The sequence below is a fragment of the Sceloporus occidentalis genome, unplaced genomic scaffold (assembly GCF_023333645.1).
Source record: "Sceloporus occidentalis isolate IW3139 unplaced genomic scaffold, rSceOcc1.0.p SCAF_4, whole genome shotgun sequence".
Classification (NCBI taxonomy): domain Eukaryota; kingdom Metazoa; phylum Chordata; class Lepidosauria; order Squamata; family Phrynosomatidae; genus Sceloporus; species Sceloporus occidentalis.
In genome coordinates this window covers 135,744,472-135,757,358 of record NW_028316984.1, presented here as the reverse complement: position 1 = coordinate 135,757,358, position 12,887 = coordinate 135,744,472, and the positions used below count along the sequence as shown (strand labels likewise).

Here is a 12,887-nt window from a genome sequence, read left to right as displayed (position 1 = left end):
GAAGCACGTACTGTTATTGTTGTTATTATTTCTTAAGGTAGCATAATAAGATAAAATATCAAAAGATAGAAACATATAAAATTGCCCCTTTGATTCAAAACCCTATTGAAATCACCTTGCTTAGTTTTCTGGTGATCAGCAAAATGAGTGCTTCTGCACCACCCTAGGTAGTTAGTTGCAGATCCTTAAATCACCTGAAGAAGGTTTGACTACCTCCTATTGCCCTTCTTATCTTTAAAGATGGAAATATGAAATGTGTCTCAAAGGTGCAGGGGTGATAGTGTGCAACACAGAGAACTTTACTAGTAGGTTAAACGTTTCAGTACTTTCTTCCTTCAGTGCCTAAGTCTACCAGACCTCCTCTAGAATCTTCTTCAAGAACTAACAAGAGTAAAAAAAGTTCAGTTACGTATGATTCCTTTCCACAATGATTTTGAATGAGTTTATAAATATGCAGTGATGCTGTCCCCTAGAAATAGTCAAATTTCATATGTCCCCCGAAGAAGCATGACAGATAATGTTCTGATGGGAGTATAATGGGTGTTCCAATAATTCTTTGCATCACCTTCTTTTTATAACATTAAAGCTGATAGTTTCACTGGAAACAGTTATGTTAGTGCTTATAGCATTTCTGTAAGCTTTGTTTTTAAGGCAATTCTCTGGAAACAACGTGGTGACAATAGCAGAATGCAAATCCCTAGCTAATGCAATATCCCATTTTAGTTCTCTATTTTTTATTTTTTATTATATAAAGGAGGAGTAAATAATATATGCTCACACTGCTATAAATAAAAACCTTGCTCCTTTCTCCACCTTCCACTCTTGTTCTCTATTATGTTTCTGAATAAAGAAACTGTACAGATGAAGTTGTGTGAACATTGTCAAGCTACCATATAGGCCTAATTTTGCAGCCAAGAGGAAGGCTTTGGCGGGTCATCTCAGATGTTCAGATTTAAGACCTGAGACAGAGCTATCTAAATTAACCTTCCCCAGTGTGGCGTTTTCAGTGTGATGCATTGCACTACAATTTCTATCTTTTCTATTATTGGCCATGCTGGCTGGAATTGAATTCCAAAACATCTGCAGGACTCCACCTTGGGGGTGGGGGGGATCTGAAATAAACAATAAGCTATGGGGAGAAACATTTTAATAAAATGGATTGGTTGTGTTTTAAAGATTTTGAGAACGTCGAAGAATCTAGAAATCTATGTTTTTACATTATGAATATGCCTCCTTCCTCCCCCCCTCCAAAAGTTCAACAAGTATCCATATATTTAGTATGCTTGCCAGTTGACTACTTTATGGTTGGGTGTTCTGTTGAGCTTGTGGGTAGTAGAATTTTTAATTTTACAACTGAAGGTTAACCCTGGCATTCTAGGGTTAAAGCCCAACTTTTAAGTGTTTAGTGAATCATTGGTGTTGTTGGGGTTTTTTTAAAAAATCATTTTTTAAAAAAATTCAGATTTATTTAAAAAGTCTACTAACGCTAAAAGAAGGCGGAGTAGGATGATGATTTTTGCTACCATGATCTCTGCAGCCCTCTGTGGTCTCTGAAAAACTACTGAATAGTTTAGGAATGATCTAGGACAGTGATGGTGAACCTTTTAGAGGCAGAGGGCACAAACTGCATCCCAAAACCCACTTATTTATTGCAAAGTGCCGTGTCCCTCTGGCTTTCTAGTAACAAACTCTGGCAAACTCTGTGCTGGGGCGACGGCACATGTGCCCACAAACAGGGCTCTGAGTGCCTCATCTGGCACGTGTACCATAGGTTCGCCATCACTGATCTAGGACAGCATGGACATTGGTGCTATGGGTGCAGGAGGAAGGAGGAATCTGCAAAAATAGCTGCTCCTTCCCCTTCCTCCAGTGATAAGTGTCTTCTAGATTCCATTTCTCTCTTTGAACAGGAGATTACTTCCACCTACAGAGACAAAGTCTGCACCCAACTCACTGCTAACAAAGTGTTCAGTGAATTTAAATAGTTTTACTTATCAGCATAAATATCAAACCAGTTGAAGCTATTTCCTGTTCTTTTATTGAAGTTAATGATTAGAAACTACTTGTCTATTAACCAGTCAGTTGACCCAGTTTTTCTTGGCCAGTCAAATTTTCACTGTACACACACATTCATTTATTATATAATTATAGTACTGTAAGTTGAACCCAGCTCAATCTAGAGTGAAACAGGGCTACTGTTTTTCTGATCTTTTATTCAATCTTAAGTCCTTACATTGCCCCTACCTTGTGAAACTGAGATATACTACAAATAAGTCAGAGGATGATTGGAGTAATAAACTGAGAAATTTTGCACTCCACTAGGACAGTCTGCATCATACAGTGCAAGGAGAGATAACCACTCCAGTCCTTCTGGGAGTATTTCAGTAGTAATTTTCTCCCAGCAGAGCAGTTACTGCTTCATATTTTCTATTATTATTATTATTTGCAAGCTTTGGAAGCTTTGCAAAACTTTAGGTTCAACTATGCATGCTGATGTGTCCCTCTTGTTTCCCTGTGACCCTTATTTTTCTCCATTTCTCTTAACATATGCCACATAATTCACTATTGGAGAGTAATTATATCTTGTTTGGTCAGATAAGTACACCAAAGTCTAGATGTTTCTAAACCTACATCATTTTCAATAAATGATTATGTCTTATGTAAGATAGAATTTCTACTTTCTAAGATCCCAACCTTTCTAGAAGAGAGAGCTGCAAAAATCATCTGGAAGAAGGCAGCTAGTTGTCAGACCAGTAATCTCCTAAGACCTGTTTTTCAATAGATGAAACAGGTTATGATTCTCCTCCCCAAATGGATCAGGAAGTTATACTTTAAAAACATTGGTTTTCTATCATTCTTTTATATGTTTGGAAAATGATTAAATGGAACACACCTAATGAAGATATTTATCAGATGCTTCTCATTAACTCATGCAGCTCAAAGAAAATGAATGGCACACTGGATCATCCTGACCAACCAGACATAGATGCCATCAAGATGTTTGTGGGCCAGGTCCCACGGAGTTGGTCTGAAAAAGATCTGCGAGAACTATTTGAACAGTATGGTGCTGTTTATGAAATTAATGTCCTGCGAGACAGGAGCCAAAACCCTCCTCAGAGCAAAGGTAAGAGACATCTCCCACACCACCATCATAGAAGATTTCATTTTCAGTATTGTGTGCCATATTCTCACTATATTGTGCAAAAGCTTGCCAACATGTAGCTCAGTTGTTTTGTTTGATGTGGTGAAACATGCATATATTAGTTTATCTGGAATATTAGCAGGAAAACCCATTTGGCAAGTATGTTTTAGAAATCAAGATAGAGTCCTACCTCACAAGCAGAAGCAACTGAATGCAACACATGAACAGTTTTGTAGTAGCGGAAGAATTTTTTATTCATTCAATTCTGTGTCCTAAACATAAGATTTGATCTGCACATGAATGACATTCCAGAGATTATAGGATAAAATTTATCTCTTCAAGCTGCAGAAATGAGGGAGAAATTTTTAATGCTGTTCCCACAGAAGAGAAAAACATATTTGCAAGCTGCAACAAATCAGAAAGCATCAGGAGCATTGTTGTAGATGTTTTAGAGCTGCAGTTTGGTCTTTTTTTTAGAGTGCAAAGTATTAAAAATATGAATTTTTCCCTGTCCATATAGTTCTGTCTATCACATTCTGCTGCATATCTGGACATGATCTAATGTAATCACACATTTGAGACAAGAAGCTTAGTCTTCTTGGATTGTATCCATTTCTGGTCCTCTATTAACAGAAAGTTCTCTGATACTGTAGAAGTTTCTAACAGTTTCCACTGATTTTCAACAGTTCTCCTTCTCCTGCTGAAACTCTCACCCAACCAGCACACATGCTACTTTGGCGGGCTCTCCAGCCTTCTGCAGATTTTAAGTATCATGGGATTATTATTATGTGCCTACAGTTCCACTTTCTTCAGTTCTAAATAATAACATTCATTTTTAAAAGCATATTTGCAGAAATCCTTACATTTACATTATAATCTTACCGTCTGAAAGTAGAAGTTAATTTATACAGGAAGGTTTGATTACTGATTAGATCAGTTTCTGTAAACAGACATGTACATGGCTAGCTGTTACATGAATGGTAGCGTTCTATGAATACTTTTGAAGAAAAAAGTCATGTTAGTCTATTGTAACAAAAACAACAAAGTCTTGTGGCACTTTAAAGACTTAAGTTTGATTTGGCATAAGTTTGTGAAGTACATTGCCATCTGAAAGCTTTTGCCTGATAAAACTTCTTAGTGTTTCAAGATTCCATAAAACTTTTATGCTTTTACCTCATGTCTAAATCATAATTAAAGAGGGCTAGAGTGTTCTGGAAGAACCTCTTTTAAAAAATTGATAGTGATACTTTTCAATCTAATATACTTTAATTTATCAAGCTGGTGATAGAGAGGTCCCTTTTCATATGATATGTATCACAGAACCTGCTTACTTTACAGGGTGCTGTTTTGTTACATTTTATACCCGTAAAGCTGCACTAGAAGCACAGAATGCTCTTCATAACATGAAGATCCTCCCAGGGGTAAGACAATTAAAATTCTCCCATTTTTCAGTATCTTCAGTTATGAGGCTATATGTTGCCTGATACGATAGCCTGAAGTTAATTTATATGTATTCAGTGGAAGAGTAGCAGGAGTTATTCTGCTCTAGAAAATTTGACTTTTTCTTTCCCTTTTCCTGTCCCAATTGCTTTTTTATCATAGATGCACCATCCTATCCAAATGAAGCCAGCTGACAGTGAAAAGAATAATGGTAAGTATGTATAAAGTAAGCCTTCTTTCAGTCTGTTATGTTGGAAGTCACCCATTTCAACTTAGGAAATAGTAGCCAACCTCCATATGAAAAAGCTGCCAAAGCTTTCCATTGTATACTGCCTATCACCCTGTGCTTTAGTGGTAAGAGGAGCTGACCCTATGGGAATGGGGAGGAACTACTAAGTACATAGCAAACAAAGAAATAATATCATAGTTACAGTTCAAGCCTTTTGCATTTATTGGAAAAACAAAACCTATTTCCTAGATACAGGGCTTACTTGCTATACTTGGGGGAAACTCATTCCAATATGCCTGGAGAAGCTTAGGTGAATTTAAGAAGGAGGCTTTAAACAAGTCCTTAAAGAAAAGGATAAAAGCATTTACTTAAAAATCCACCAAACAGTGATACCTTTATTGGCCAACCAAAATGCACAATATACATGTTGCAGACTTTTGGAGCTTCACTGGCTTCTTCATCAGGGAAGGTATTAAAAACCAAACAGGAGAAAAAAATTGAAGATGTTAGTTATAGGCCTGCATTTTGCTGTTTCTTTTCTTAGTTAAGATGGTATGGAGGAGCATATGTTTGAAGCTGGCCTCTCCTCCTTCTGGTCATGTGGCAACTGGGAGATTCTCAAAGTCCAGGAAATTTAACAACCATTTTCCATCACAACAAAGACATTTTCTTTGCAATCCAATATGTCTCCATCCTTGTGAGATCACAGGCCCCTTTGTTAGTCAGAGGACACTGGATTTCTCAAGAAGCCTTCATGCTTTTGCATCAGGAAAACTTTAAATGGTGTTGAGGTAAAATATGCCAATCCAGTCCAAATCTAAGAAAGAAAAAATGTTTTACCTTTGTTGGAGGTTGAAACCTCAAATAGGAATGTCCCAGTCCACTGGCTCACTCTTTAGGATTCCCCTGTTGCAGCTATAATGTGGTATCTTAAAATCCAGAAAACATCCAGGGGTAGCTGTGTTGACCATATAACAAATCCAATCAAAAATGCACCAAACAGTGATAGCTTTATTGGCCATTTACTTGTTCTCCTAAAAGAATTGTTATGTCTATGATGCCTAATGAATGAAGATAATCTACAAAATATAGTTTTTAAATATATGCAAATAAACTTACACATTAAACCAACTTTATCTTCAGTCACTATAAACATTTCCTTTGAAAAAGGAATTTATAGTTTATAATTGTGTATAAAAATATTTTAGAGTAGTATATTGTCTTCAAGCTTAGAGTCTTATTTCATTTCAAAAATTCTCTTCTGCCGTTGTTACAGCAGACATTAGCCAAATACTTATAATATACATATAATGCTGAACATACTATCAAGACGAAAGTTTGTATTCTGTGTTTTTTGCTTTCTGTAGATTTTTTAATCAATAACAATTTCTAATTTGAACGACCAAGTTGGTGGTTAGTTTTTCTTGTATTTATTTATTGCATTTATACCCCACTTTTCTCCTGGGATGGGATCTGAGGTAACTTACAGGAATTTAAAGCAAGATTCATTTAAAAATTTTTTACAAAAGCTAACAAATGTTTTGAAAAATGATTAAAATGGTTAAAAACACATTTAAAACATAATTATTATTTTAAAATTTTAAAAATAAAATACAGCACAGCACTTCCTACACATGGATTGTGTTATGGATTGCTATATAAATTTAATCACAAAGGCCTGCTTGAATAAAAAGCTCTTCACCTGCTGGTGAAAAGAGGACAGGGAGGAGCCAACTGGACTTCCTGTGGAAGGGAGCATCACAGTCTGGGAATAGCCAAAGAAAAGGCTTTCTTGCATCATCCCCAAAAAGCCTATGAAGGTAATGGTGGTGGGACTGAGACAAAGCCCTTCTCAGCAGATATTAAAGGTGAGCTAGCTGGTATAGAGAGATGCAGACAAAACCAGCACTTAAATTGTGCTCACAAATAGACCAGTACTCAGTGAAGCTGTTTCAGAGTGAATGGTGGAGAGCGATCACATTATATGTTGTTGTTGTTTTAAAGTACACTCTTTGGGGGAAATTTATTAAAAAATTATCATGGATTGCAGCATGTTATCTGAAGACATCTTGTAAGATCACAATCAAAGATCATGGTAAAGAAGTAGTCAGAGAAGGCTTTCATTGATTTCAATCAAGAAAATTTCAGACTGGAGAGTATAAACAATGAAGTGTCTATTTTGTGTATTCATTCAGTCTTCATAGAGTGAAATTCCCTTTTTGTTTTTCCTTTCTTTAGCAGTGGAGGATAGGAAATTGTTCATTGGAATGATCTCAAAGAAGTGCAATGAAAATGATATCAGAGTGATGTTTTCCTCCTTTGGGCAGATTGAAGAGTGCAGAATTCTGCGGGGTCCAGATGGCCTAAGCCGAGGTAAGCACAAAGAACATCTCTGTAACTGTTGGTTTCCCCATAAAGGTTCTCTCTTGTTACCTAGCATTTCATTTGGACATGCTAAGTATCAGCAGAATTAGTATTTTTACTTTTCAACTTCTAGTACCAAAATAAACATGTTCTATTGTGCTGTCTTTCCAGGTTGTGCTTTTGTAACTTTTACAACAAGAGCTATGGCACAAACAGCAATCAAAGCAATGCATCAAGCACAGACCATGGAGGTAAAACATACTGTTTTGATAATCAGAAGTGTGGTGTCCAGTACTCACAAACATTGCAGTTGAAAAGATAATAATAGCAAGTACATTTCTATACTGCTTATCAGTGAAGTAGCACTCCCTAAGTGGTTTACAATGTGTAAGCTAATTGCCCTCAACAAGCTGCTTACTCATTTTATTGACCTATGAAAGGATGGAAGGCTGAGTGGACCTTGGAGCCCTTCTCTAGGATCATCTTGCAACATTGTGGCTGCAGTACCAGCATTTAACCACTGTGCCACCAGGGCTCCCTAAAAAAAAAGCTGTGAATACTGATCAAAATCCAGTTGTTAGTCACACTAAAATAGATTCACTGAATCTCTGGAAAATTCATGAATCAACACTGGTGCGAGTTCCCTTAATTCAGTGTGTTTGTGTAATTATGACTAACAATCGGATTTAGGCCACTGTGTTTGGATCTAAATGTCAAACTTCTACAGTTCCTTACATTTTAAAGAGCAATGTGTGGCAATGTTTGGTTTGAACCATAATTTCAGTGTGTAGACATCATGTTGCACTTTTTAGAGGGAAAAGGTATAATAAAGTACAGAAAAGCATAGGTAAAACAAATACATAGGAATTGTGGGATCTGGGAGGTTTTCTTAAAAGGAATCTTTCGTTTATATAAAAAGCAGGAGTTCAGAATTGTGTTTAACCTGAGACTGAAGAGTAGTTGGGAAAAGATGGGAGAGGTGCTGCATTACAGGCAGGTGCGGGGGGATAAGGGTACAAAGTGGGACCAAAGCAAAATGGCCAAGTGTAATTGTTTACAGTAAGACAGTTTGCAGAGCTCAATTCTGTATATGCCTACTCAGGCTGAAGCCCTGGTTGAGCAGCTTTCCAGAATGGAAAGCCCTGCTGAGATCTATGCAACAGCTTCTCTGCCTTAAGAAATACTCTCTTACGTCCAGTTTGAAATCAGAGATAGCAGCAATGGGAAAATTCTCCAGCACATGTGTTTCCCAGTTCTGCTCTTTTTGTAAGATGTAGGGGATTGAATATTTAAGAATATAATTATGTGAATTATATTGCAGGGGTGCTCTTCCCCAATCGTAGTGAAATTTGCAGATACCCAGAAGGATAAAGAGCAGAAACGAATTGCACAGCAACTCCAGCAGCAGATGCAGCAAATCAGTGCTGCCTCCGTTTGGGGAAACTTGGCTGGATTGAATACACTTGGACCCCAATATTTAGCAGTGAGTTTATTTGATAGTTGCTATGCAGTATCATTCCCCAGTCTCTTTATCTACAGTGACAGCTTGTAGTATAAGTGCTGTTATGCTGAGGGTCTGTTTCAAAATTTTGTTTTGTTATGGTACTTTCTGAGCAAGTTGGTGAATGTAGGTAATCAACATATGTCTGTAATCATTGCTTTTTGACCACTTCATAGCCTTCACATTCTTACGTTGTTGTGGAGCAGGGGTAGGCAACCTGCGGCCCGCGGGCCGTATGCGGCCCGGCGAGGCCCTGGGACCGGCCCCAGCCCGGTCCTGCCACCGATTGCCGCCGGGGCCTTTGGCGTCTCGCACGCAGGGGCAAGGGGGGACAATTGTCTTTAGACGCTTCAGAAACATGCATTTATATTAACATTTTTTTTAAATCAGCAATTTTTTTTGCATGTCCTCCACTTTTTTTGAAAAAGTGTCCACCATTTGAAAATGTTATCCTACATTTGTCCCAGTTTATTTATTTATTTAATTTTTTAAAAAAATATTTAATTAATTTTTTTTGGCTTCGGCCCCCCAGTTGTCTGAGGGACAGCAACCCGGCCCCCAGCTCAAAAAGGTTGCCTACCCCTGTTGGAGGATACAGGCAATGTGTGATAAGGACTGGCCTTCCAGAAGTTTTTATTAATGGCATAAATGAGGAAAAGAAGGTGTTTTCTCCATATAACTTAGTGCCTGTGTGTGTGCTATTGCTGTGGTGTGGATCATTTTGTCTGCAATTACATATTTAGTGGTGCACAAGGGAAAACATTTCACCTGGAGTGGCATGGGCAACCAGAACTTTCCTTTTTAATAGCATCTTAACTCTAGCATTTGAAAATGTCATTGCTCTGTGTGTAGCTTCATCTCGTATGACGCATCAGTAGCAGAGATTCTGCTTGTGATGGCACTCTGGCTGTGGTGTAGTGCAGTGTCTCCCAGAAGTGGAGCCAGCCCTCATTCTCACTCTTGTTCTGTTTTTGGTGTAATGTCTAGCTTTATTTACAGCTCCTTCAACAAACAGCAGCCGCCTCCTCTGGGAATCTGAACACACTGGGCAGCCTTCACCCAATGGGAGGTAAGCATCTTTCTGCCTTGCCAAATTTCCACAACAAAATGAAAAATATAATTCTTCCCACACTCTCAGATCCTCAGGGAAGAATCTACTACAGTCAGAGAGAACTAGACTGGTAACTAATTCCCAGAGGACATTTTCTGCTACCGCTCCAAAAATCTGGAACGATCTGCCAGACGAGATCTGCCAACTAACCTCTTTGGAGGCCTTTAAGAAGGCAATAAAAACGAATCTCTTCCGGCGGGCCTTCCCAAATTGATCCCCTAATCTCACTCTCCACTTGCTTAAATTGTTCTTTTCAGACTGATTTGTTCTTGACTGATTTTATTGCCCATTGTTTGGGAATTGCTTTTAATGTTAATTTTAGAGGGGGAGGGAGTGGGAATCTGGAGTCTAATGTACTTTTATCTACCGTTTCTTTGCCTTTGATTTTATTGTTTTCTCTTTTTATATGCTGTTACCTGTCTTGATCCAACACAGAGAGAGGCGGGTTATAAAAAAAAATTTTTTTTAATTCCTAATAGTAATAACAACATCTCTTTAAAAAATGTAGTGTGATATACTAATGTTAATGAAGATTGATCTCAGTTCTCAATAAGAGATAGTCTGCTTTTCAACCCCTACAGTATGTTTTTATTCTTTCTGGGGTGTTGATAGCAAAATTGTGCTGTTCCTCTCTCTCCAGAAAGTATTTTAAATACATTGAAATAGAAAATGCAGTTGTAATTAGGTGACCTTTCAACTTGTGTCCTTCATGTTGATGCATGTCTGATGTGTACCTATTTTAGAAGCAGGTCTTCACTGTCCTTGTGAAGCAGTCATTTTTCATGATTGGTCTTCACCTATGTCTAGTGACTAGCAAAGACCATATTGCAGAACAATGAAAAAACACTTGTTTTTTCCACCTGCATCCAACAGCAGTACAACATAAAAACCCGAAACACTATCTCTGTCCACAAAGACAAATAGTAGTTGCATATAGCTTGCTATAAAGAGTTGGGAAGGGTAAGTCTGATGTCATTTTTTCCTGTTATTCAAACTCACATCTTTCAGAAGGCTCATCTAATTTTCTAGCAAAAGATGAACTTAATGGATATTTTCAATTGTCATATTCTTTCTGGATATGAGTTTTAGGAGTCAGGCTAGTATGATTTTATGAGGTAGATGCACTTAAGGCATGTCACATGCTTGACTTTTTGCACAACAAAAACAGGCTTCTGTGTCTGCCATCGTTTACCACCTCCATGACCCCCCAATTTCTGCTTTCCAGAACAGGTTTTTAGGGGGATGCAGTAGGAGTGGCAGTTCCCACCCTTCTGCTGCCACATCAAAAGTCTTGCTTCATTATAAATAGCAAATAACAAGGTATGGTATCTTTAATGTTAGAGTCCAGGTATTTCTAGTATCCTTGCTGGAATTGAGCAGCCAGATGTTTTGTTTTTTTATTTGCCTATCAGTTTTTATAGGAAAAAATATGGCTTTCAGCTGTTGGCAAAATGGCAGCAAAAATTATTTTCTGCAGTTTGTCCCAGTTTCTACTATATAAAAGTTCCAATATCAAATTTTATTGTCTAATTTATTAAAATATTTCTAGACTCCCTGTTGTGTTGAAATCTGCCGCTTAATATGTAAACAAATACTGTGTGGATTTGAGGTGGGCAGCTGAACAGGAAGGGGCTATAGGCCCTCAAAGAGGATTAACTCTGTATTTGCAAGCTTCTTGCCTGATAAGAAAGCAGAATGGTAAGAGTAATGGAAAAGAAGCCACCTTAAGCATGTATAGAAAGCATGATTATAGTGTATAATAAATGTAAGATGATGCCCACATGATGATTTGAGAGTACAAGGTGACAGATTTGTAACCAATGTCAGTTAAAAAAGGGGGAAGAAAAAGACAGCTGTTATACTGGCATTGAGTGACTGTCAGGAGCCATCTGCTCCTTTTTCAAAGTTAGTAGAAATTCCCATTGTCTCTCACAATTGTCTTTGCTAGCTAGGGCAAGTCTGAGTTGCAGTCCAACAGCATCTGAAGGGCCATGTGTTGCCCAACATTTCTCTAATATGCAGAGGTAGCAAAAATATATAATCATTGCCAGTTGTAGTTGGTTCTGGTTTTATGGGGAATGAAAGAAGTGTTGGTGGATGCAGGAGTACTTCTGCAGTATGTGGGCTGAATTAAACCATGCTTGGAGTTAGTCACCATGGAGCTACAAACAGAATATTTGGTTCTGTTTTAACAGTGTTTGTTTAAAGCATTTTGCCCCCACTCCAGATGGTAATATCTCAGAACAGATTATATAAAGTCACTATCAAATAGGACAGACTCTCAGTCTTAAATACATAACAGAAAAGAAAAAATGGTGGAGAGGGAAAAGGAAATCAAACAGACTTGGATGTTGCTACTTAATGTTACTGAGTTCTTAAACTGGAATGGAAATAGTTCCGGTTTGGTGGAGAGATACTGCTTGTTTCTCTCATGCAGAAGCTTGATGAGTTGGCACATTGTTTCTTAGGATAGTCATGATTCCATAAATATAAACTGTAATTTCAGGAAGTGTTTCTTACATCAGAGGTTCATAATGGTTTTGTGTGTCCTTATCCCTAAAAGCCGCTGCTGATTGGTAGTGCATCTTTATCCATAAAAGACCCAGTGGTTATCAGTACAGATACAGACATACAGTGTGTTAATTGATGTGTTTCAGGGTTGAACGCAATGCAGTTACAGAACCTAGCTGCATTAGCAGCTGCAGCCAGCGCAGCTCAGAACACACCAAGTGGTACCACTGCGCTCAATTCTTCCAACAGTCCTCTCAGTGTGCTCACCAGTTCAGGTAAGAGAGTGATTTCCTGATACAATAGTGTTCCATGTCTTGGGGATACTTTCTACATGGCAATAGAACCAGCTATCCATTATCAAACTATAAACTGCTATTTCTCCCTTCCCACTCCACCCTCCAGCTCAGGAGAGGCGTTTTTAAAATTAAAAATGGAACCAAAAGTGGAGGGGAGGCAAAAATATGTTAAAATTGCTCCCCAGGAGCATTTTAGCCTGCTCCAAGTTCCTGTAAGACCCAGTGTGGTGCAGTGGATTGAATGTTGGACTAGGAGTCCAGAAGATGGGGTCAGATCACAGAGTAACCTTAGG

At 38.1% G+C, this 12,887-nt stretch overlaps 1 protein-coding gene across 9 annotated transcripts in view; it reads left to right on the top strand.

Moving 5' to 3' along the window:
* CELF1 (CUGBP Elav-like family member 1) overlaps window positions 1-12,887 on the top strand; it is a 51,863-nt gene that overhangs the window by 19,994 nt on the left and 18,982 nt on the right. For 7 of the 9 annotated variants that reach the window (XR_016280947.1, XM_089521666.1, XM_089521661.1 and 4 more), the window contains 8 exons: window positions 2,937-3,124; window positions 4,481-4,563; window positions 4,745-4,793; window positions 7,050-7,184; window positions 7,347-7,426; window positions 8,497-8,658; window positions 9,664-9,745; window positions 12,445-12,573. Coding sequence is in view for 8 of the 9 variants with exons in the window: in XM_089521666.1 (XP_089377792.1) it covers window positions 2,937-3,124; window positions 4,481-4,563; window positions 4,745-4,793; window positions 7,050-7,184; window positions 7,347-7,426; window positions 8,497-8,658; window positions 9,664-9,745; window positions 12,445-12,573 (908 nt within the window). In the remaining variant the exon portion in view is untranslated. The remainder of the gene's footprint in view (window positions 1-2,936; window positions 3,125-4,480; window positions 4,564-4,744; window positions 4,794-7,049; window positions 7,185-7,346; window positions 7,427-8,496; window positions 8,659-9,663; window positions 9,746-12,444; window positions 12,574-12,887) is intronic. The other 2 variants (XM_089521664.1, XM_089521663.1) reach the window with 1 other exon arrangement.